The sequence below is a fragment of the Trichechus manatus genome, unplaced genomic scaffold (genome assembly GCF_000243295.1).
Source record: "Trichechus manatus latirostris isolate Lorelei unplaced genomic scaffold, TriManLat1.0 scaffold00030, whole genome shotgun sequence".
NCBI classification, from domain to species: domain Eukaryota; kingdom Metazoa; phylum Chordata; class Mammalia; order Sirenia; family Trichechidae; genus Trichechus; species Trichechus manatus.
The window spans coordinates 17,540,595-17,567,710 of NW_004443966.1; the positions used below are offsets into that span (position 1 = coordinate 17,540,595).

The window sequence follows — 27,116 nt, forward strand, 5'->3', positions numbered from 1 at the left end:
TTTCCTCGGTACAAGTAATACCGCTTGGATACCATAATGCTTTCTGGGAGGGGCTTGGGGAAAAGAAAAAGAGTAGGGGGTTGCTTATGGTTTATCAAAGATAACCCTACAAAAATACCTGCTGATCAGCATCAGAAGCAGGAAGAAACTTCTCTATCCGAGAAAATCTTCACTCTCTGAATCTGTATGTCAGGTCACCTAAGTGTGAATGGTAGACTCAGATACCACGAGGAAATGACAGGTCCATTTGCTGGAGTCAAGGAAGTCCACACTATGAATATCTCTGTTTTTTCCTTTGGAGCTTAGCGCTACCACTTTTCAGCTGATTCTTCGCTTTCCAATTATTAATACTTAACTTTTGTGGCGGAAGGGGGTTGGCTTCTATTGGGGCAGTCAATTGCACAGCTTAACCCTAGAGATGTATTTATCAACATTAATACAGAATTGCAGGTATGCCAATAGAGACATGCAGATAAGTTCTTTAACAAGGCTAAATATAAAAAACCAAAAACCAAACCCGTTGCTGCTGAGTTGATCCCAACTCATAGCAACCCTATAGGACAGAGCAGAACTACCTCATAGAGTTTCCAAGGAGTGGCTGGTGGATTTGAAGTGCCAACCTTTTTGGTCAGCAGGCAAGCTCTTAACCACTGTACCATCAGGGCTCCTTTAACAAGGCTAGATTATGCAAAATTCACAAGTACTGTCAACCAACAACAGCATAGCAGGAATATGCTGAAAATATTTAGAGCAATTTTGAAGTTCCAAACTAAGTAAATAAAGTAGCAACTGATACTATTTTAAAAATCAGAATGTTGTTTGTAAAATGCCTTTCTTAGAACATTTGTTCAACTAGGCACATTATGAAGAAAAGCGCTCCATGGTCAAAGTTTTAGAAGTGCTAGACATTATATCCAAAAATCTGTCTGGCAATAGAAACTTTTGTGTGTAATATCAATCAAGAGGGTAGTTTGAGGGGATTTTATAGATTAATAAAACTTATTTGTTATAGAAAAGGTATAACTGGATGGACTTTGAGAACATTGTGCTGTGAAATTCCAGTCTGGGAATAACCTAGTTAGAGATTATATTCTTTAAGTCGGATCACCACCATCCACCTAGTTAACAGAAACAGATCATTTTCAAACTACTTCAGCATTCAACCTACTTCAGTGATGATTGAAATACGAATATCTACAGCCTGTCAAGAGATGCCTAACCGGTATTCCAGACTCTCCCACCGTTAATCTGTTTTTCTTCAGAATATTACAAGTTATCTTTTAAAAGACACATCGATGGTGACATTCTTCTACTTAAAAATGCTTCAAAGCAGAAGATTCAAAAAATTCTTAACGTCATACATCTGGTTCCAATCCATCTCCAGCTTCTTCTGCCACTTCCTGTCTCAGTTCTAGCAACTCAAGATTGTTGCTGCTTCATGCTTTCTTGCCTCTGCCAACTGTCTTTCTCCTATTTCTTCATTTGTTAAATTATTACTCATCTTTCACCATCCAACTCAAATGATTTTTCATATTGGTGATAATACACCTTTCATAAACGTATTTCACTCTTCATTTCAGAAGTCATTATTGAACTTAATTATAATCTCTGGGAACAGCTGAAAACACCAAGAGAGAACAGTATTTTTTTTTCCATCTATGAATACACGAAGACTATTGCCTTGATTGGAGCACTGGCGGCACAGTGGTTAAGAGTTCGGTTACTAGCTAAAAGGTCGGCAGTTCGAATCCTTTAGTTGCTCCTTGGAAACCCTATGGGGCAGTTCTACTCTGTCTTATAGGGTCGCTATGAGTTGGAATCAACTTCATGGCAATGGGTTTTTTGGTATTATCTTTGATAAGTTTATTTGCAATGGATATCCTAAAAACTCACTGCTATCTATCCTAGATTCGGTCTACATTCAATTCCATAAATGCTTACTGAATACCAACTATGTCTTAGATACAGTCTTGTTCTTAACAAGGTTGGGCCTAAAGCCTTACTACAGCTAAATATATATGTAACAGGATGGTAAGTGGCATTTTTCCTCCTGTTTCAAAATTGTGGCTAAGCCCTAAAGCTGAGGACAATAAAGCATTCCTCCTTCTAGCTTCAAGGAGCCAACAGTAATTGGCGCCAGTCTTTACCTTCAGGGCTTACTGACAGGCTCCAGTGTACTGAACCAGACCTATTACCAGTATTGTACCACCCTCCCCCTCAATGTGAATCTAAAAATGTTGAGAGAAAAGAAGAGGTTACTGGACTTTGGTGGGAACACAGCACTTAGGAAAAGAGGCTCTTCCCCTCCTTCTTTAGGGAAAAAGTAGTCTTATCCAAATCCAGAGGGTAAGAATCAAAGTTTGAGATCATCTAAAAGAAAGGGAGACAGGTATTTCATTCCTTGTTTGGTTTTCTGTTTAGGCAAAAGACTTACTGATTTGCCCCTGTTATGCACAAAGGAGAAAAGAGAAATGGGGAGAGGACGTGGTAGGGAAGGGTCAGTTGGAGAGATGGGCAAAACTTTCCCCTCCCCTTGAGTTCTTGGGTCCCAGGAAGTATTTGGAACCTTTCCTCCATGTGTCTGTGGGCCCAAGAGTTGGAAGGTAGATTTGATTGGGTAAAGTCTTGAGACAAAAAAAGACACACATGTCAGAGTTACATGGTGTGAATGCCACCAGTCAGAGTTTAGCCAAAAGATGTAACCAAATCTTTCAAGGAAATATCAATGCCTATGGAAACTGAATAGGATCGAGCTCATCATCCGCAGGGCAAAGTGGAGCTACCACTTGTATTCATTTAGCCCACTGACTGAGCTAGAAGAGTAGTGCTGAACAACCAAGAAAGAGGACTGCCATCTCAGCACTGGGATATCCTGCAGAACTCTGCCTTCTCCACCACTCCTGTAGGTCTCAACATCAGAAGGGGAAAAGGCACAAAGAGGGAGAGGATAAATGTGTGACAAACAGAACGAACCCACCTACTCCCAAAGTATTTAGCCCCAGATTAAGGTCTAGTCTGCCTCAGGAAGGAGTGAGATGAGCACCGGATCAAGCTTGTGACTGAAGTTATAATAGGAAGAAGACTGAGTCTTCAATACTGAAATGAGACTGGAGCCTTTGAAAATTATGGAATAGTGACAAGACTCTGTTAAGGTAGTTGATATCCAGTAGGAAATGAGTTTGACATGGCAGAGCTGGGAGGCAGTTACCAACAAAAAGCAAAACTGACTTGTATTTATACCCAAACAAGAATCCTCCATGAACTGGTTACACACAGATAGACATTCTCTGCAATTAATTTCTGCATAGATTGGTGTTCTCAGCTTTCCATCTCTTCATTCCTTTTTTTGTATAATCAATGGAATTGAAGAGGGGCACCAGCAATGAAATCCTGATATGAGTTCTATTATGCTATGATATTTAGCCCTAGAAGTAGTCCATCAAATTGCTCATTCCTATTTGCTACTTTGTCTTGATAAATGCTAAGTATATAAGATTAAGAGCCATACTCTTACATCGGGGAAGATGCCATCAAAGTCACAGATATGAATGAACAAATAAGCATTAATGATGGAGAATGCCGAAAGTGGTAATAGGTGTTTAAAATAACAGAGTGGAGGAGACTGATAGGGGCAAAGCTCATAAAGCAGAAATTCATTTGATACACCAATGCTTTCAATTCCAACTTTTAATGACTCAACAAAAGAAGAAATCTACAAAGAGGATGCACTTTCCTAAGGAATAAGTCATCACTTTAAATGGCTTATCTGACAAAGAGGAGAAACGGGTATACTGCAAATAGACACTGTTCAACTGCATGACACAGAGGAAGGAAAATGAAAGACCTAGAGAAAGAGTAAGAGAAAAGGAAGGGAATGCTGGCCAGAAAGTAGAACCTGAACTGGGGCTGCACATGGAGGATGGACAGGTATGAATGATAGACAGGGCAGAACAACTCCTGGATGAATGGGAGACAATAATGTAAAGTGGCTGTGACACATTGCAATATTAATACATACCGAGACTGAATTGCGGGTAATGCTCATAAATCTAACTGCAATTAGTACAGGTTTCTGGATTAGGAAGGACATGAAAAGGAAAGCAGAAGGTTAGAATGTACATGTCATTGTCCCATTAAAAGAGAAGGTTTAATCTTTCAGTGGATTGAATATATCCATCTTCTGCAGCATTGGCAAAAAAAGCACAGCTTGTCTACCAGCTTTGAAAAGTAGCTTTAGACTAAAAGGCCTCTTCCCTTCCTTCCTGGATGGGCCCTGACAAATTGGGCCTCTCAGAACTGAGCTCAGGAAAATTCATGCTACAAAAACAGTTTCACTTTTAAATGGGGTTTCTGTTTCTGGGGAAAAGATTCAGATAGTATCTTGTGATGAGCTTTATTTAATACCTTTCCTGCCTGGGAAAAGTCTGTTTATATTTAGTTTTAGAGAAGAACTTTCACTTACTTAATCAACAAACATTTATAAGCACTTGTTCTGTGCCAGAGAGATTAAATAGTAAAGGAAGAAACAGAGTTACTTTAATGTTAATCTAAGCATAAACTATGAAGATATGGAGGAAGCATTGCTGGGCCCCTGGAAAAGCATGGACATGACGATAGGGAAGACTGCTTTTCTTCTCTTTAGAGGATTACTGGGAATCTGCTTGGGTGTTCATCACTATAATTTTATTTTACAATTGAGGGGAAGGGGAGAAAATGAACAATAATTAAACTTCAATGTAGCAGTGGTTCTCCAATTACCCAGACCCTACTGATCATTGGTCCACGAGCACTAGAGTCATCTATACATAGGTCACTGGTTACAAAGGAAGGTATTAAACAGAAAAGTGGGCAAATGGAGGAAATAAATTATCATGTTTGCAAGGCTTTCCCCTAAACCTAACAATCATCCCTTAAAGGAATCTTTATTTTGATAACAGTAGACTAATAGATGGAATTCTGTGCCCTTATGAATCACATTCTTACAACTGATTCTCTACATTTCAGGAGTGCTGGAAGGACCACCAAAAAATGACATGGTTGAGGTTGGAACAGATGGTAGAAGAAAGCAGAGACAAAAGTTAGGACAGGTTAAGTTTTCATGTGAAGGACAGGAAAAGAAAACAGGGCAGATTATTAAGCCACTAACGTTTAATCCAAATATGTGATTTTTAAAATTCTGAACATTTAACTGCATATACTCTGTACATATAACTGAAGAGTACTGAAAGATCAAACATGAAGGATCCATAGCACCTTGAAATTTCGTGTTTTTTTTTTTTTTACTTGTTCCCTATGAAAAAGATTCTGAGAATAATCCCTCTCTATACCACAAATGCACACTTAAAACCCCAGGAAGTCTCCCACTTGTCCTGTAACTGCACCTCCTGCATCTTACCATTGATCTACGAATCAGTGACAGCCTGGTCTTTGCCTTATTCTCAGCAAATTCCAGGCTACTGATGTCTTTGAGACGAGCCTTGTATTTATTCATCTGTTCCACAACAATCAGCTCCACACAGCTGAAACAGGAGGAAAGAGAGAAAACTGTCAAGAGCTGAAGTAAAACACAGTGTAGCATCCATAGACTGTTTTTCAGCTCAGTGTGGTAGTAAGTTGGTGGATAGAAACAAACAAAAAAAAATCCACATTCCTTACTTTATGAGCTCAGAGACTGGTTTTAGAACGGTGGTTCTCAATTTTGGCTGCACTACAGAATCCATCTGCAAAGGCTTTACAAATCCTAATGCTCAGGCCACACCCTAGACAAATTAAATCACACTCTCTGAGGGTGGGACCCAAGCACCAGTATTTTTTTTAAGCTCCTGTTGCAGTTGAATTAAGAAACACCACTCTAGAAGAAAAGCAGAGGCCCACAAAAAAAGGCCAAGGTAAAATACAGGAGTACTGAAGTACTAAAACCAAAGGGATTCAGAGCCCTGAGACCAGATGTGACCAGAATATAGGAAGACATGAAGTGTACATAATTTGATAAACTAGAACTTAAAAAAAAACTATTTAGAAACTACAAGCAGTCTTAAGAAAGTGCCACACTTAAAAAATAAGACCCTTTAAAATTAATAATATTCAGCTGAATAGAATCTAAAGGATTTTCCATCTTCAGTAAAAAAAACCTAACAGTGTCTAGATGTCAGTACACAGCAATTTTCTTAAAAACATCTGAATTTATGAAATCATTCACTATGTTTGATATCTGGATGAAATGACTACACTGACTCAGCTAGAAGTCCCTGGGTCTTCCGGAGGTGATGGTGACTGTCCTTACGTGGTAGTCTTACTGATGTCCTGCACACTTTGTAGTGGGTCAGTGGTGTCAGGGCAGCGGAGAATGCAGGGAGCAAACACAATGGCCAAAGCATTCGCAGACATTCGATTCGTGTCTTCCTGTAAAGCAATCCTAAGGAAGGGGAGGGAAAAAAAAAAAAACAAGTGAAAAGTGGATAAGAGGGGAGAATAACAAGGAGGTAGGCAGAAGAGATGAAAGAAGACGTTATGACATCAACGTCACAGTACTGCAAGGCACAAAGTGGAAGTGCAATTTAAGGGAGACAGTGTAGACTTTTCCCAAACTGCTCTTCTGCCTCTGGAAAATACACTTCCACTTTGTTCTTTCCCCGAAGTAATCTAGGTCAGCAGATAGTTTATCAACGGAAATTCATGACCCACACTGCTCAAGGCCAGCATCACCAGACGAACATGTCTGAAGGATGCAAAGTGAAGGCTTTAAGGCATTTTTAGACAAGCATATAAGACATTTAACCAAAAAGAAGGGTTGCATTCTTCCCAATTGCTTCTGATATTTACACTCAAAGGAAGAGAGGCTACTCCTGAAGTCTCTTTGTCAATCGATTCCTAAGTACCATCTGAAGCCACATCCCATGAATTAGGTTATGTCAACAGATACATGATCCTTTCTAGCTGAGGAGTAAGATAACAGGCTAGGCTACGGTGTCACCGTGAGGCTGAAGTTGTTACACAGCTACAGTAAGGGCCATGTAGCCCAACTCAGCTGAGGATTTCTATTTCTAACCATCTGTTTAATAGGCGAGGTAATGACTTTATAAATACAAAAAATCTTCTGTCAGCCTTATGGATTATGTCCCCCCCCCCCCACAAAATGTGTTGTAAATCCTAACCTCTATGCCTGTGGTTATAATCCCATTTGGGAATGGGACGGCTTTTTTATGTTAATGAGGCAGGATTAGTGAAGGGTATGTCTTGAGTCAATCTCTTTTGAGATATAAAAGATTAAATAAGCATAAGAGAAGCAGAAACAGGGGAAGAGAAGATACCAAGCCACATGGAGATCATCAGGACCAGAAGCTAAGAGACAAGGACCTTCCTCCAGAGCTGACAGAGAAAGCCTTCCCCAAGAGCCAGCACCCTGAATTCAAACCTCTGGTCTCCTAAACTGTGATAAAATAAAATTCTGTTTGTTAAAGCCACCCACTTGTGGTATTTCTGTTACAGCAGCACTAGATAACTAAGACAGTCAGTTTTCCAAATGTAGGAGCTCTTCATATATTTAAAGGAATCCAAGAGAAACTATTAAACATACCCTTGCTTCTTGAAGTTACCTGACTAGATGAAATATGAGGCGTTCCAGTGTATTGAGATGTGTCCGAGAGAGCTGGTCAATCACAGAGTACACGCCACGGATTGTCTCCTTCCTCTCCTGAAGGCCTAAAACAGTAAGAACCGCAAATAAGACTGAATATTCTTTCTTATATGTTATATTTTCCTCCTGGGCAGATGCTAAGTAGTAGAGGAGGCTGGCTGTCATGGACTGAATTGTGTCCCCAAAAAATATCAACTTGGCTGGGTCATGACTCCCAGTATTGTATAATTGTGTACCATTTTGTAATCTGATGTGATTTCCTTATGTGTTGTAAATTCAATCACTATGATCTAATAAGATGGATTAGCTGCAGTTATACTGATGAGGTATATAAGACTGGATACTGTCTTAAGCCAATCTCTTTTGAGATATAAAAGAGAGAAGCCAGCAGAGGCACATGGGAACCTCACACCACCAAGAAAGCAGCGCCAAGAGCAGAGCGTGTCCTTTGGACCTGAGCTTCCTGCGCTGAGATGCTCCCAGACCAAGGGAAGACTGATGCATTACAAAGACCTTCCTCCAGAGCCAACAAAGAGAAAGACTTCTCCTGGAGCTGATGCCCTGAATTTGGACTTGGAGCCTACTGGACTGTGAGAGAATAAACTTCTCTTTGTTAAAGTGAGCTACTTGTGGTATTTCTGTTACAGCAGCACTAGATGACCAAGACACTGGCTCTAGAGTTTTAGCCTGAAGGGACCTGGGGGAAAAAGAATTTCCTTTTGAAAAGACTAAGGAAACATGACAAAAGACTATAGGCAATCCTGGGGAGCAACAGGAAACTGCTTGACTTGATAAATTACTTAAAGGGACAGTGGGCAGTCTATAGTGAGATGGGTCCAGGCACCAGAGGAAGACAGTTGCCAATATATGGATCTAAGGTCAGGCAAAGGAGATGACTGACATTCAGGGCAGAAACGGCAATTCTATGCATTTGAAGCAAACATACATAACTATCTCCAGGAATGCTTCCTTAAAGTATTCTGTCCTTGAAGATGATTTAGAGGGAATAAAAGCATATATATGAGATACCTATCATTAAGGCAGTCCAAAAACCAAACTCGTTGCCGTCAAGTTGATTCTGACTCATAGTGACCCTAAAGGACAGAGTAGAACTGTCCCATAGGGTTTCCACGGAGTGGCTGGTGGATTCGAACCCCCAATCTTTTGGTTAGCAGCCAAGCTCTTAACCACTGCGCCACCAGGGCTCCATTTAGGTAGCAGATAACAAAAATATAATCAGAGAAAAGCAACTTACAAATTTAAGAATTACAACATCTAACTCTGTTGAAATGAAGAGGTAATGCCGTAATATGATGTATGGAAAAATGGGTAATGGTCTCCCATGGAGTCTGAAGAAATCTGGAAGTTGAGAATTTGTCAAATTACCCCCCTCACCCTCTTAAGGAGAGGCAGTCGCATCTGCGTGACGGGAAGAGCAACTCATGGTTACCACTTAACTCCCTCCGCTTGACTTCTATATTCGCTAAGCGGTCTCCTGAGCTTTCATCTATTTCCCAGAAATCTTGATTACAGGAATGGGATAGAGATGCCCTAATTTTTCAGCCATTTTGTGGCAGACTGATTCCCCATTAAAATGAATCAACTGTCATAGCTTATAAACCAGTCTCGTGGGAATTTAAGGAATCATCCATGCCTCAGGGTTTAAACACCTCCAGGCAGACCTTCATCAATATTTTACACACCTGTAGCACTGAGAAACCAAATTCCAAAATCTGCTAGACCTGGCATAAAATAGGCAGCCAAGTTTATACAGAGCTCTTGCCTTGAGTCACAATTTAAATGAACATAAACTAACCCTCAGAGAAGGAGGACCAGTCCCTGGAGAAGGACATCAAGCTTGGTAAAGTAGAGGATCAGCGAAAAAGAGGAAGACCCTCAAGGAGATGGACTGACACAGTGGCTGCAACAATGGACTCAAGCATAATGATTGTGAGGATAACAGAGGACTGGTCAGTATTTTGTTCTGTTGGACACAGGGCTGCTATGAGTCAGAACCAACTCGATGGAATCTAACAACCAATCAACCCTTAAATCTTCTACTTAATCTTTTAATCTGTTTCATAGCCCTAGTCTTCCAATCTCTTTCTTTGTGAGAAGCAACTAAGTGGCTTATTCATAGAAAACTTTTAGGGTACTGACATTTTATTGAGTCTCTCCACAGTCAACATTTAAATAGGTGACAGAACACTGGCAGTTTTGTATTGACTGTCAAAAGCTTACCTCTGGACTATGGAGATTAAACCATGTTAGGGGGAGATTAATAATTAATAATTTAAAGATGGGATTCCTTTTCCAAGTGTAGGCCTTCCCTCTGACCAAGAAAGCCTGTGCTTACCCACAGCTCGAAGAAATTCCTCATAGAGTTCAAAGGTCATGAGTGGATTCGGCAAATCACGAAGCCACTGTTTGAATACACTTGCAATGACATGTATGTTATAGTCATCTAGGTTGACATTTTCAGCATCTGTTTAGAGACAAGAGTTAGATTACAAAGCCAAAACATGCAAAGATTCAAATAATTCATTTCAGAAACTATCATCATTACAAGAAGCTTTCATGTTTCTTAAACTGAGTAACTTATATCTTCCACAATCTAATTCCATGTTTTGGAACAGTGCTTCTGAAAAAGGAACAGCTTTCTTTGTTTACCTTTTTCCAAATCTGCTGAGGGCTGATACATTTGATTAAAAAAAAAAAAAAAAAAAGACCACATACTTGCATGTTGCAACACCGTTAAGCTCCTATAAATGTTTCTAAATACTTTGCTCTCAATTTCTGTATTTATTTTGTTGTAAACTGGTCCTTGGAGTAGCCATTTGAATGGAAATGGTTCAGGTGACAAATGGAAAAGAGGCCCAGAGGACATTTTCCTAAAGTAAGGCTGATTTTAAGTCATTTTTAGAGATGAAAGGACGGTGATAATTGAGCTCAGGAAATGTAAAGGAAACACCTTTATCCTATTTTACTTATAAATTCCCTAAAGTTATACAGATTAGATGATCAAGAAAACAACGGTGAGTTACTGTCACTTGTGCTGCTCCAAGACACAAAAGACAAGTTGGCAACTGACTTTAAACTAGAGTAGACAGTCTCTGGTAAACAGAACTTCCTGACTGAGTTTTACCAGGTATTTTCTGTTTATTATTTCCATACTAGTTTATTTGTCATTGAACAAACTAGAAAGAAAAAGCACTGTGAATATGTTCTTGGCCACACAGAAACAAACTTTGTACCTAAGGTTGATTCAAAAATAATCTATTTGTTCCCTATATCGCTGAAGAGTAGAAGTCAAGAATGAAGTCAACCCCTTGCGTACGTTCCAGGATTGAGACTAGAGCTCTACACAGATACGTGCTCAACTTACTAACCATAAATTTAAGTAACTATGTCATCAATGTAGAAAGGCAAGAAGACGCACTGGAAAGAGAATCAGACTTGAAGTCGGAGTAACAGAGACTAGCAGGCAACAGTAAGACTAAAGTTCTGAAGAACTGAAGTTAAATCCCAGCTTGGCCACTTATTGATGCTGAGTCTTTGGGCAAGATCTTCTATAATGGGGATAATAATATCCCTAATTCACAGGACTGTCATGAAGATTATTATAAAATCATTAGCATGGTACCCTACATCTTTATCAGCAACCTGTTATTTATATCCCCCTAAACCTTAATTCTCTGCTTTGTAAATTAGAGTTATCACATATCTCACAGGATTTTATTGAAAAATTAAATGACATCTGTCTGAAAATGTCTAGCAATGTCTTGTATAAATGAGGCACTGAGTACATGCTTGCTGAATTGACCACGTACTATCAAAGACCTTTTGGAAAGCTATAAAATAGCAAATAAGCACCACAGAAAAAACTGCGTTTTTCTGGCTACCAATAAAAGATCAACATGTAATGAAAACTTTATAAGCATGAAAATACCTATTTAAGTAAAAGTATTTGGTCTTGATTTGGAGGATACTATCTTACCTGTATCTAGACCTTGTCGAAGCTCCTTGATTTTATTAGTTGAACCGGACTTTCGGTAAATACCTTCTGTATACAATCCATGCATTTCAATGTAGTTTATGAGCTTTTCCACCACTAAAGGAACAGTTCGGTCTTCATTGGTCAACCGGGACAGTTCAACCCCAAATTGTCGAGATGATAGCTCTGGGTCATACTAAATGGAAGATAATTTTTTGTTTCTAAATACGTTCAAACATCTTTAAACATGTTTAACCATTTCTTTGAGAGGGACTATTTTTCACCTCCCAGAAGTTTATGAGCATAGTTAAGAGGTTGGGGGAAAAGGACATTTTGATTAACGCTAAGAATATAAATGAGTATAAGTGAGATGTTAGTTTCAATCCTTTCCCACTGGGAATCACCAAAAGAAAATACGTAATGGAGTGGAGAATGGAAGCAGTGGCAACTGGCCACTGCAGCCCTTCCTATTAAGAATCTCTTCATGCAAGGGTGGGATTTGGGCATAGGAGGAGAAAGATGGACTGTGTATGCAAATGGCTTGAACATTTACCAGGTACCATTAGAAAATCTACTGATTTGATATAAATTCGAGTTGCTAGTAATTTCTGAAGCACCAGAATGCTTTGATGTTTATGTAAACCGTAGAGAAATTTAACTGAATATTGACGTTATAGCTAAAAGCAGAAACACACACAGATTGGCCCATGATTAGTGCTATGGCTCTTTCTTATGGAACGTAACACTGGATCTGACATCATCCTTATTAACTATCCCTTATTTAACTGCAACAGACTAACTTATCCTTAAGATTATTTGAAGTAATTCACAGAAAAGAAGAATGCCAGGTATTATCTCCGAAACATTTTTGGTAAATCTCTCTCTGCCTCTTTTTTTCCTGCACCATTCTCCAGCCCCAACCCAACAACCAATCAGTTCAACTTCTCTGTTGACCTGCATCCAATCAGTTGCCAAGCTCTTTTAGTCAGTCAGTACACCCTCTTTGTTTATTTATTTTCTTCTTTTCTATTTGTCCTAGTTCAAATCTATATCACCATTCACTTGGACTAGTCCAACAGCTTCCTGATAAATTTCCCCCTATCCATCTTCTTCCCTTTTAATATATTCTATAGTATTTATCTGTATATACTATATCTTCCTCAAAAACCTTCAGTGGCTAATTATTGTACATCAAAATGAAGTTCAAATATTCCTGAGTCTAACATTCAAGACCTGACTTGATCTAGCCCTACTTTCTCTTTCCAGTCTTACCTGAATACATTTACCATTTAACTGCTAGGTATCAGGGAAATAAAATCAAATAGCAGACAGTCCTTATGCTAAGACTCATATTAATACTAATAGTCTTAGTGTGTGCAGATGAGTAAAACAGTAACAACAGATTTATTTAGTAGGTATTATGTAACCACAGAAGAGCGGCAGCTACATCAGGAGGGAGGGGGCTGGGAAACAACTAACCACCCTCCAGAAGAGCTAATGCTTAACTGAAGTGCTGAAAAGCAAAGTAAAGATGGCAAGGAGAGAACCTACCTCAAAGGCACAGGAAACACAGAACTACAGAGATGGGAAACAAACTATAATTAATCTGGTATGGCTGAAATAAAAAATCAGAAAAAGCTACAGACAGATTATAAAGTGTTTTGAGTACTAATATATAGAATTTGGGTTTTATCCTGATACTAAGGAAGCCACCAGAGAATTTTAAGTAGGGGAAGATACAATCAATTTTGTATTATTTTGCATCATTCACCTACATATAACCTGCACTATAGCACTTAACTCTTAGATAATGTATTGCATTCCTATTCTGAAGTACATTAAATTATCTTAAATTAACATCAGGCAACATCTCTGAAAAAGTATTTCTAGATCTGAGGCATAACTGAAAGGACACTTAATCTTGGAATAGAGGATCATATTAAAATTTTAGCATCATCACTATGTGAACTTGGCTAGGTTATTTCATATTTGCAACAAGAATATCACCTTTCTACCTCAAAGGGTTGTTGAAAAAATTAAGCTACAGGTGAACATACACAGCCTAGTATCTGGTATACGGTAAATGCCCAATAAATTTTTAAAGAAATAAAATATAATAATAATGCTTGCTGTAATGATTAAAACAAAATAAACGTCAGTCTAACTTCTTCCTACTACTGTGACATACACATACATAATTCATGGTCTTTAAAGGTTATAACTCTCCTTAGGGTATTAGGAATGTTAATAGTTAAGACTTATGAAAGCAAAGGAAAAAAAAAGAAAATGCTTGAGGGCATTAAACAAAAATTTTTTAAATAGCTTGATCAATTAGCTCAATCAATTGGTTTCATTTGGTTGAAACCAACCATCTAAAGCAAACAGATTTTAAAATTCTATTTTTGAAATTAATGTAAAAATTAATTTTACTATTTCCAACTGAAAAAAAAAATTAAGTTTAACTCTGAGAGTCTAGGGTGTTTCCTGGAGTCTCTCTTTGATGGTGGATTCTATAACACCAATTTTTTCTCCTTGTAACTGTAAAACTGTAGAAAATTTTAATCTGCTTTTCTGACGAGCTTCTTAGTTTTTTTGCCCTGTACAGTTTAAGAATTCAAGAAAATGCCCTGAGGAAAAAAAATCTCTGAGCTTCAGGCTCACTTCTCTGTATGTCTGGATCATGGTTCCTTAAATCGTGGTAGTCTCAAACTCCATTTTGGTCTCTATAGCCGTATGAGATTGCTAAAAGCTCTGCTGGCATCTCGGTCTCTTAAATGTGGCTCTCAGCTTAGATTCTTGGCTTCTTGCCCTACACCAAAACCCGGAAAATTTCCACTAGGAGAAAAGCATCTCAGAGAATACAGATTCAGCACTCTGCAATTCTCTTACCTCCAGGATCTTAGCCCCTAAAGTCTAACTTGTATGGGCAGCTCTCTGATGCTTGCCAACAGGCGATTTTTTGCTTGTTCTCAGCAAAGAGTACTGGTCTGTCACAAGTTATTCCACCTTAGCTGAAAGCGTATGTCCACCTTCACTGTATTTTAAGCTTTAAACCAAATTTCTCTATGAACTTTGCAATGATTTGTCCACTAATTTGGAGCAAATGCGAAGTCTATATATAGACTGTAAACAACAGACACATTTATATTACAGTTCAGATTTACACAGCATGCTACAACTGTGAGCATGTGACTAATAAGTAACAAATAATGTTGTGATTATACATTGACTGATAAAAGCCTGAAATCTTTTAAAAATGGTCAGTTCCTTTAAGCATAAGGTACCAAAGAGTACACGTTCAGTATCTTTTAGTTCTGGCTGTGTACTCAAATACATAAAAACAGCAACCATGTGGGTAAAATTTGCTGTTCATGTTTTAAATTTGTTTATCTTTAATTGTAACTTACCACTTTAAAGACAATTTCTAGGAAGGAAGGAAGAAATCTCTTACAGGGAAGTAAAAAAATCTCTAAAAGGTATGTTTTTCAAATTGTAGGATGGGAAATAAATATAGCGGCTCATGTGTAGTAAAAGTAAATACAAAAACCCAGTTGCCACTGAGTCGATTTTGATCATGCTGACCCATGTGTGTCAATGGCTGATCTTTGAAGCAGATTACCAGGCCTTTCTTCTGAGGCACCTCTGAGTTGATTCAAATCTCCAACCTTTTGGTTAGCGCTGAGCATGTTAACCATCTGCACCACCCAGTTCCATGAAAATTATTTAAGTTATATACATGCATCTCCCATAAGTGCGTACTGGATCATGACATAAAACATTTCTTACTAGGATTTGTGCTCAAAAGGTTTGAAAATCACTGCTCTAAAAAACCATCAAAGAGGCCTTAATTTCTTTCCATAAGGTACACACACACACACACAAACAGATATGCTATTTATTACTGACAGGTGGTAACTTCTTACCTTTTTAGAGCACTTGGCTGTGGTTTTCAGACAGCACTTCTTGTGGCAAGCATACTTACATACTGAAAAACAGGTTAAGAATGCAGTTATCTTTAGATGTGTCCACATCAGTGACAAGAACTTCACCAGTTTACAACCTCATTTTGGATGTAAGTATTCTCCTTAAACCTGAGTTTGCTATAATGTCATAAACGTACTATGTTGTTGTTACCGTCAGCTGCTGCTGAGTCGAAGCCAGCTCATGGCAAACCTATGCACCACAGAACGAAATGCTACTCCATGTTAGAATGAAAAGGAATTTTAACCTAATCTTTTGAAAAAAAAAAGGTGAAAAACATGCCTAAAATTTCTAACCACTGTCTATGAAAAATTTTTTTATTCTTTCAAGATTCTCCCTCCTCGCCCCCACCAATATTCCGGCAGGACAGGTATCTATCTCTGTGATTTGATTCACAAATTAGAGCTCATGTTCCCCTACATATATGCTCTACAACCTGCTAAAATGCCAGTTAAAAATTATTCTTATGGGTAAGTAAGGAATTGTTATCAAAGACCCTTAGTTGGATGAAAACAAATTGGTTAGGACATTAAGACAAAAAAAAGGCCTCATTTATTAGATTTTCTTTGAAGGCCCAGAACAGAGCTCTGAGAAACCAAAGCATAAAGAATATCAGTTGTGACTGATAAGATGAGATAAAGAAAAAGGTCAGAGCAGAAATCATTTCTTGGAGCCATAGACAAGGGGGTGGCTGGGAAGCTGGTGGGCAGGAAGAGGAACACTAAGAGAACGACACCGGGAACAAACCTGGCCTATGTCATTTTCCTACACCAGCACTGGCTCCTGCATAACAACACCTGAATATCTTTCTTGACTTTCTAAATTATAACTTGAGTTTTTCAGGGCCAAAACAAGTAGAGGAGGCCCTATAATTGCACTGTTAAAGTCACCAGGAAAATAAAGAAAGCTAGTTGATTCTATTAAGAAATCAAACCAAGCCCAATCCAATAATAAAAAAAACAGATTCTTTAAACTTTCAGCTTCACCTCACAGAGGAAATTACATCAAACCTATAGGAATCAGAGTAACATTATAGAGTCAAATACATTTTAAAACACTTGTCATTTTTACTCACTATAAATTTTTAGATTAATAGTAATAAAATGAAAGGAAAACTAGTGTCAGACCATGGAATAAGTGAGCATGTTGAGGACAGTGGTGATTTTACTATGGTAAACATGACTTTTATCCTTATTGTCATACTGGACCCAGCCCTTCCTAACATTTCCTTCATTCATTTCTGGCCTACTAGTAAAAACAAAAGAGCCCTGGTGGTGTAACAGTTAAGCACTCGGCTGTTAACTGAAAAGTTGGTGGTTCAAACCCAACCAGAGGCTCTGTGTGAGAAAAGACTTGGTGATCTGCTTTTGTAAAGATTGCAGCCAAAAAAACCCTACGGGGCAGTTCTACTCTGTTACACAGTGTGGCCAGGAGTTGAAACTGACTTGACAGTTATCTAACAACGACAATAGTAAAAGCAAAGCCTCACAGAATTACTGATAACATCAGAGTAGATATATGGAACAAGAGCATGGAAGATTCTCTGTAGGCCAGAACTAAGTTGACCTACAGAGTTTCTACTAATATTCTAGGGTTTATATATTCTGATGAAGGGTTGATAGTTTTAAAAAAGTACCTGTTTAGAAACAACCTAAGAACTTGTTAGTTCATCCATCCATCTAGAAGTCTGTCTATCCAACAAATATTTATTAAAACTTATTACATGCCAGAACTATTCTAGGTAATGGTGATAAAGAAGAGACAGATAAGTTTTCTGACCTTATAAAATTTACATTCTAGAGGGATAGACTGACAAACAAGAAAACAAATGAGGTGGCATTTGAGTGGAGACATATACTAACTGAAATAATAAGTCATGCTAAAATCTGGGAGAAGATCATTTTGGATAGAATGAGTACAAAGGCTCTGAGTGACTAAGGGATACCAAAAAATCTGGTCTGGCTACAAAGAGTAGGTGAAGAAGACAGTGAGAGATGAGGTTAAAGAATTAGACAGTGTGAATTAGTCCTTTATATTAAAGAAGATATAAGAAAATTCAAGGAAATAGAAATGTCAGGTGTTTTTTAAAAATTCCCCAAAGATCTCTCATACTTACATTTGCAAACAGAGGCTCGGTCCATTATCCATATCAAAGAAGAACAGTACTCACAGTATGTAGGGATGCTATACTGGGTGGCTTTAAAGATGTGACCATTGTGTTCTTCGACCTAAATGAAAAAATTTAGCTGTTTATAAAAAAGCCAACACAATAAATACTACCCTAACATGGCCAGCCAATGGGAAATCTTTCCATTTCTCAGTTAAGTCTTTACTGTGGGCTTATTCCACAGGGAGAATTATGATATCCTGAGAAATAAAAATGTATGATTCCAGCTCTCGAAAAAGCTAACAGTCTAGTAATGAAAATAGGATCAACTTGTATGAAAAACAGAAAGCAGTGCAACAAACATATAAGAGCTGTATTATGTGATTATGAGTCAGTAGGTTAAATTGAAAGCAGCAGTTCTTAGCTTTTTTTTTTTTTAAACTCAGGAATCTTTACACCCTTGAAATTTATTGAGGACTCCAAAGACCCACTTTTATGAGTTATACCTATCAATATTTCTTGTATTCAAAATTAAACTGAAAAATTAAAAATTTATTCATTAATTCATTTGAAATTAACAATAAACATGTTAATATAAATAACATTTTTATGAAAAACATCTATGTCTTTAAAACAAACAAACAAAATGATAAGAGTTTGTTGTTGTTAGTTGTCGTCAAGTCGATTCTGACTCATGGTGACCCCACGAGTACAGAGAAGAACTGCTCCGCAGGGTTTTCCAGGCTGTGACCTTTTGGAAGCAGATTGCTAGGGCTGTCTTCTGAGGCGCCTCTGGGTGGGTTCAAATTGCCAACCTTTTGGCTAGTAATTGGGCACTTAACCGTTTGCACCACCTAGGAACTCCTGATGATAAGAGTAATGTCGTTTCATATTTTTGTAAATCTCTTTAATGTCTGACTTAATAAAAGACATCTGGATTCTCATACCCACTCCTGCATTCAATCTATTTCAGTATGCAGTTTAGACTGAAGTGTATGAAGAAAATCCAGTTTCATATAGGTATGAAGTGGGAAAACGGAGGAACATTTTAAGTCCTTTCAGATATTGATACTACACCAAAACTCTACAAATGCTAACTTAAGGGTTAATTGCAATGTGAAATCTGAAACCATTCCAATAAACTCTTCACGGTCTGTGACATTAAAATTCATTATTCTGGATGTCATTATAATTTTAAACTTTTATCTTTAAAGATACCATTGAGAAAATAAAAAGATAAGCAACAAACTCAGAGAAAATGTTTACAAAACATACATCTGATAAAAGTTGTGCACCCAGAATATATAAAGAACTATTACAACTCATCCCTGGTGGTCTAGTGGTTAGGATTCAGAACTCTCACCACTGCTGCCCGGGTTCGATTCCCAATCAAGAATGCTTTTCTTCTGGAAACCCTGGTGGTGTACTAGTTAAGAGCTATGGCTGGTAACCAAAAGGTCAGCAGTTCATATCCACCAGGCGCTCCTTGGAAACCCTATGGGGAAGTTCTACTCTGTCCTATAGGGTCACTGTCAGTCGGAATCGACTCAACGACAACAGGGTTTTTTGGTTTTTTTTTTAATTACAACTCAGCAATGAGAAGATAAACAACCCAATTTAAAAAATGACAAAATATTTGAATAGATAATTCCTCAAAGACGAAATACAAACGGCCAATAAGCACATGAAAAGATACCAACATCACTAGTTATTCGGGAAAGACAAATTAAAACCACAGTGAGATACCACTTCACACCCAACAGAATGGCTATAATCTAAAAGACAATAACAAGTGTTGGTATGAATGTAGATAAACTGGAACCCTCAGACATTGCTGGTAGGGTTGTAAAATGGTACAGTCACTCTGGAAAACAGTATGGCAATTTCTCAAAATGTTAAACTGAGAGTTACCAAATAAATGACTCAGAAATTCCACTCCTAGATACACAGCCAAGAGAACTGAAAACATGTCTATGCACAAACCTGTACACAAATGCTCATAGCAACATTATTAACAACAACCAAAAAGTGGAAACAACCCAAATGTCCCTCAACTGATGAAAGGATAAAAAAATGTATATCCATACAATGGAGTATTATTCAGCACTAAAAAAGACCAAACTACTGATACACACAACAACATGGATGAACCTCAAAAACATTATGCTAGGAAACCGTATAAGACCACACGTTTATTGATTCCATTTATATGCAATGTCCAGAATGGGCAAATCCATACAGACAAAAAGTAGATTAGTGGTTGTCAGAGGCTTCAGGGAAGTGAGAATGGGGAGTGGCTGCTTAATAGGTATGGAGTTTCTTTTTGGGGTGATGAAAATGTTCTGGAATTAGATGGTGGTGATGGTTGTACAACATTGTAAATATACTAAAAACTACTAAAGTGTATACTTTAAAAGGGTTAAAATGGTGAATTTTATCTCAGTACAAAAAAAAAGCCTAGATCACCTGCAATTAATTGTATGAGTGATTATTTTTTGAGAAAACCATCATATGCAGCTACTGCATACTTCCCATTTTATCACACAGAATATTAAAATGATGGGAATTTAAGAATAAAATTAATAATTTTTACCATTTTATCAATGACAGTCTTAAGTAACACTTTTTTTTTTTTTAAATGTGAGTATGTGGCCATGAAGATTCTGAAGACTACTAACACAGTTTGGAGCAACTGCCTTGATTAGTGCTAAGCTGTCAACAGTTTTGTCCATGATTGCTTTTGTGTCAACTTAATGAAAAATAATGTTTTATTATTAATATGAAAATAGTTGTGATCTTGTGAAATTCCTGAAAGGGTCTCAGAAACCCCTGCAGGTCTTACTTTGAGAACCACTGGGTTAAAGAGTTTTATATATGCACAGAAACAGTATGGAAGGTTACACATCATACTCTTAAATATGGGGATTATCTCTGCTGAGATAAAATACCCAGTTATAAATGTAACATGAAACAATCGAAACCTATATGAGAAAAGATTTAAAACCTGCTTGAAGGACACAAAAATAGGTTTGAACAGATTAAAAGATTCAACATCATAAAGATGTCAGTTCTAAGTTAATTTATAATATAAGGCAATCTAAATAAAAGCACTAGATTTTTTCCTCAAACTAGACAATAAAACCCAAAGTTCACATGGGAAAATAAACAAGCAAGACTAGCCAGAAAAACTATGAAAAGAGAAGAGCAATTAGGGAAGACTAGCCCTACCAATTATTAAACATAGTAAGAGTTCAATAATTAAAATAGTGTGGCATCAGTTCATGGATATTCAGATCAGCCAACGGACAGGATAGAAAAAGTCCAAGCATAAAGGGGAACTGAGGATGTAACAAGGGCGACATCGCAAAGTAGATGGGTAAAAATGGACTTAAATAAATATTGTTGCAGTCGCTTGGTAAAAGGTAAAATAACTCACACTTTACACCAGGACAAACTCCACAGGATCAGAATTTAAATGTAAAAAATGTAACTATTAAAGTATCAGAAGAAAAAAATTGAGAATTCCTTCATAAGTTGGAAGTGAGGAAAGCCTAGCTGTAACTCAAATTTCAGAAGCTATAAATGAAAATATTGGTAAATTTAATTTCATAAAAATAAAACATCTACACAGCAAATAATGTCACAAGCAAAGTCAAAAAATAATTTAAAAACTGGAAAAACATATTTGCAACTTATATCACAAAGGATAATCTCCCTCAAATAAAGAACTTCTAGAAATTAAGAAGAAAAAGACCAAAGTTCCCACAGAAAAATGAGCAAAGAACATATAGGTCATAGGAAAAGAAATGCAAATGGCATTTAAGCGCATAAGAAAAGATACTCAATCTCACTGATAATAAGCGGAAATCAAATTAAAATTACATGGAGATAAAATACTCCCCATCTTGGCAGACTGGCAAAAATCTAAAAATGTGACAACTCACTCTGATGGGATTGTCAGATACTTCCATATATTATTGTTGAGAGTGTAAAATGATACTACCTCTAGTAAGGAAATGTGGCAATAGTGATTAAAACATAAATGCATTTTACCCCATGATCCAATAATTTCATTTTTAAGAATCTGTCCTATGGATCCACACACACACAAACACACATGATTATCCATGTCATTGTAATAGCAGAAGACTAGAAGCAACCCAGTGGTCAAACAAGAAATACCGTTGTTGCTGTTAGATGCTGTGGAGTTGGCTCCAACTCACAGTGACCTTATGTATAACAGAATGAATCACTGTTTGGTCCTGTACCATCTTCATGTATGTTGGTATGTTTGAATCCACTGTTGTAGCTATTGTGCCAACCCATCTCACTGAGGATTTCCTCTGTTTCCGCTGACGTTTGACTTTATCAAACATGATGTCTTTTTCCAGTGACTGGTCTTTGCTGATGACCTGTGCAAAGTTAAGTGAGCCGAAGTCTCGCCATATTAGGCAGCTGAAAAACAGATTTCTACGTACAGCTATCGTATTACTTTTTATTGCTGCTCTAACAAATTACCACAAACTTAGTGACTTAGAACAAAACTCATTTATTATTTATTATCTCACTGTTCTATGGGTCAGAAGTCTGGCCCAGGTCTCACATGGCTACAATCAAGTGTTAGCAGGGCTGCGTTCCTTTCTGGAGCAGGTAGAGGGCAATCTACTTCCAAGCTCATTCAGGGTGTTGGTAGAATCCAGTTGCATGTGGTTGTAGGCCTGAGGTCCCTGTTTCCTTGCTTCTGTTGTCTGGAGGTTGTTCTCTGCTTCTATAGGCCACCTGCACTCCCTGGTTTCTGGCCCCCTTTCTCCATCTCTGAAGCCAGAGAAATAAGGTAGAAGCACCTTATTCCTCTGCATCTTCTTCCTCATTCTCTCTAACTTTTCTGCCTTCCTCTTTCGTTTTTAAGGGCCCATAATGATTTCATTGGGTTCACCTGGATAATCCAGGATAAACTACTTATATTGATTAGCCACCTTAATTCCATCTGCAACGTCCTTTCACAACAGTATCTAGAGTTTGATTAAATAATCAGGGGATGAGACTCTTGGGGGAACATCTATGTCTACCATAGATACAGAGGGATCTTCTAAATATATTGTTTAATGATAAAAGGTACAGGAAGGTATTATGCTGTTTTTCTTCTAAATTTTCTATTGTGGTAAAATATGCATAACAAAATTCATCATTTTAACCATTTTTTAGTGTATAATTCAGCGGCATTAAGGACATTCACAATATTGCATAATCGTTGCTACTATCCACTTCTAGATCTTTTTTATCATCCCAAACAGAAACTCTATATGCATTAAACACTAACTCCCCATTAACCGTTCCCACCAGCCCTGGTAACCTCTATTCTACTTTCTGCCTATACGAATTTGTGTATTCTAAGTACCTCACGTAAGTGGAATCATACAATATTTATCATTTTGTGTCTGGCCTATTTCATTCAGCTTAATGTTTTCAAGGTTCAACAATATCATACTATGTATCAGAGCTTCATTTCTCTTTATGGCTGAATAATATTCCATTGTATGTATATACCACATTTTGTTTATCCATTCATTTGTTGATGGACATTTGGGTAGTTTCCACCTTTTGGCTATTGTGAATAAAGATGCAGTGAACCCTGTGTACAAGTATCTGTTTGAGTCCCTGCTTTCAATTCTTTTGGAGTGGAATTTTTGGATCATAGGGTAATTCTATGTTTAACTTTTTGAAAAAATCCCAAACTGTTTTTCACAGCGACTCCACCATTTTACATTCCCATCAGCAATGGACAAAAGTTCAAATTTCTCTACATTTTGTTTAAGAAAGAGTAGAAAATAAGCATGCATAGTTGTATTTGCTTATACTGGATAAAGAAAAACTGGAAAGATAAATAAGAAACTAAACTATTTACCTCTAGAGAACGAAAGGGGAAAAGAGGGTAGACAGGGACAGGGGTAGAAGTTAGAGTTCTCAGTATATATACTTAAAAAAACTCTGAACAATATAAATGTATTATTTATTAGAAAAAAACACTTTTGAAAAAGGAATGTTTATTTATATCAGTGTGGCCTCATGGATTTTTTTTATTCAATGGATTATAATCCTTTACTCTCATTTATTTTGATGCACAAATTGTCACAAATTTGGCCAGTGGGAGCTCCTTCAAACTGAATAAATAGGAAGGGAATGCTCTTCCTTATAGCAAAAACTCAACTAATGAATGTAGCATGAATGACGGAATTTGAAAAATCATTATTTGGCAACCTCATAGCAATAAGTGATTCAGTCAAGAATCATCAATGGATACCAATACTAGTGGAAGGGAGTTTGAAGAGTAAGAGGATATTTACAGTCTCAAGTATTCCCTCCACAAGATATTCATTAATTACAATGGAAACTAATAGTATATTTGCTGTTTTTTAAAAATAATCTTGCAGACATCACCTGTAATGGGACAAACACGCATCCTATACCTTCTGCTATGATACACTGAAAAAACACAACATCCCTTCTGTGATATGCCATGCCAAAAATGGATAACCTGAATCTAATTGTGAAGAAATATAGGACAAACTCAAATTGAAGAGCATTCTACAAAATAACTGGCTTATATTCTTCAACAATGTCAATGTGATTCATAAAACCCCAAAATACTGACGAACTATTCTAGATTTAAAGACTAAAAAGGCTGACAGCTGAATTCAACAAAGATCTTCTTTTGTCATAAAGAGACAATACTGGGACAATTTATGAAATATAAATAAATTTGGGTGAGGGGATACAGTATTCTTCATACTTCTATTGTAACTTTTGTGTAACTTTGCAATATGTCAAATATAATGAATATCCTTTTAAATTTACCGTGTATTACTTTTTCTACTGAAAATAAAAACCAGTTACTTTTAAAAGGTTATGCTGTCAAAACAGAATGACAGACCAAGAATGCCATTAATTCTGACTGCAGCATTGCCGGCATTAAACCACACGGGAGGAGAGGGTTAGTTACTTTTTTCTAAATAAATTAAGTCAATAATTAATTAAATAAACAAATAAAATTCAATTCATGGTTCATCCATGCCGGTTTTACAATCTGGCCTCACTCTAATGTCTCAAATATTCCCAGATATTGACATCTTATCTCACTGACATCCTTCTTTTTGATGAAACTGTAAACTACACACGTACATTCTTTTCCTCCACTAGAACTCTACTGAAATTGTTTTCATTAAAAAGTTCATTAAAAATTAATTTATTCTTAGTAGATAATGCATGCACCTGATCAAAATGTGAAAAATGGAATACAATGAAAAACATGGTAGGTCTTTCTCCCATCTCTGAACCCCAAATGTCCAGTTCCCCTTTAAAGAAATAAGCACTGCTATCAGTTTCTTGTATATACTTCCAGATGCTTTATAGTGTGTATATATGTGTGTGTACATACAACTGTATGTGCATATATGAGTACAGATATAATTTTTATAAAGGCATAAATGATTATTCCCTATAGGACAGGGCAGAACCGCCCCACAGTGTTTCCAAGGAGCAGCTGATGGATTTGAACAGTTGACCTTTTGGTTAGCAGCCGAGCTCTTAACCACTGTGCCACCAGGGCTCCTGATTACTCCCTAGGTACCTTGAAACGCCTATTCCTTCAATGTATCCACAGAAATACTGTATGATATACACTTCAGACTGCCAATATGAAAAATTACTTCTTTGTAACATAGAAAAGAGATTGTAACTTACCAAATCAGTTTCTTTTTTCCTTCTTTTCTTTCTTTCTGTTTTTGGCACCTAGCAGGGGGTAGGGCGAAACAGAGAATTTGTGATATAATAAAGACTGAAATATTTTCTTACTTCTTAGCAAATAGTGAGGCTTTTGCTAAATAAGTAAGGAGGTAAGCAGCTCCTTATTCTTTTTAAGAGGAACTTTGCAGTGCTAATAATCAAATGTGAGAACATTTTTTAATCTGATAAAACATGATACTAGTGAAACCTAATGAATGGAAGGATACAGATATTCTTTTTTAAGCCTCAGTTCTGTCCAGAAGCAACATCATATTAAGACAATTATTTTAATCATTAATTTAAATGATAATAGATAAAAAATTTTTTCTGCACTTTCCACATTTAGGCCCTAGAAAAACTCTAAATACAAAAAAGCATTATTTGGAACTTGGAAAAGCTCTTTTACATATGACATTTTCTGATAACCACAGTACAGAACAATTTAAACCTTACCTTTTAAATTATAAACATTCAAAGGTGATATAAGCCTACTAAGAATCTGCATAAAAATAAAGACCTTACCCTAGATGTAGAACAGAACTTTGAAGGATTTATATTTTATTACTTCAAAAACTATTTAAATTGGTTTGCAAATCTAAACACATATAAACTAGAAAACTAAAAATAAAACGGATCCTAATCAATAAAAAGGACTGATGATATTCTTGATGTTACAGGTCCCCAATTATTTCAGCTGGGGGACTGAAAGGAAACATGCTGATTAACTTTGTCTAAGCCTGCTATATCTCTGTGTAACATGGGCTTCACAACCGTTGTTTCATAGGGCTGAAGCAAGAATTAAATAGCATAACAGGCTTTCAATAAATAAAGGTTATTATTATTGTTACATAGATTTGCAGATGCATACAACCCAATTCAAAGAGAAATATACTTTGTGGGTCCTTATGTAAAGGTCCCTAGATGATACAAGGAATCTCATCTTTAACCACTGTTTTTCAAAGGGAAATTCATAACCTGTATAAAAGCTGATGGTACAATCCTGAGGGCCAAACCAAAAAAAAAAAAAACACTGCAGTTGAGTCAATTCAGAGTCATAGTGACCTTATAGGACAGGGTAGAACTGCCTCATAGGGTTTCCAAGTAGCGACTGGTAGATTTGAACTGCCAACCTTTTGGTTAGCAGTTGAGTTCTTACACACTGCACCACCAGGGCTCCAGTCATGAGGGCACAACACTATTTTTTAACTCAGGGAAGAATGTATTCATTGCAGACAGTTTAGATAACATGGTCTGATGAACTTACAAAACAGAAAGGAATCTGGAAGATCTAAAGTAGTGCTAAGGTGACACGCTCACTATAATGTTTTTCTCAAACAACCAGATGTCCCAAACAGATTCTTAAAAATAATTGATAATTCAGTTCTGCATCCTACTTTGGTGAGGGGCGTCTGGGGTCTTAAAAGCTAGCGAGTGGCCATCTAAGATGCATCAATTGGTCCCAACCTACCTGGAGTAAAGGAGAATGAAGAACACCAAAGTCACAAGGAAACTATCAGCCCAAGAGACAGGAAGGGCCACATAAACCAGAGACTGCAACAGCCTGAGACCAGAAGAAGTAAATGGTACCCAGCTACCACCACCGACTGCCCTGACAG

General features: G+C 37.1%; 1 protein-coding gene across 10 annotated transcripts in view; it reads right to left on the bottom strand.

Moving 5' to 3' along the window:
• MYO9A (myosin IXA) overlaps positions 1–27,116 on the bottom strand; it is a 247,183-nt gene that overhangs the window by 27,030 nt on the left and 193,037 nt on the right. For all 10 annotated transcript variants that reach the window (XM_023729773.1, XM_023729771.1, XM_023729777.1 and 7 more), the window contains 8 exons: positions 25,459–25,506; positions 17,728–17,839; positions 15,554–15,615; positions 11,634–11,826; positions 9,993–10,121; positions 7,596–7,701; positions 6,284–6,415; positions 5,396–5,519 (listed from right to left, as the gene is read on the bottom strand). In XM_023729773.1, coding sequence (XP_023585541.1) covers positions 5,396–5,519; positions 6,284–6,415; positions 7,596–7,701; positions 9,993–10,121; positions 11,634–11,826; positions 15,554–15,615; positions 17,728–17,839; positions 25,459–25,506 — 906 coding nt within the window. The remainder of the gene's footprint in view (positions 1–5,395; positions 5,520–6,283; positions 6,416–7,595; positions 7,702–9,992; positions 10,122–11,633; positions 11,827–15,553; positions 15,616–17,727; positions 17,840–25,458; positions 25,507–27,116) is intronic.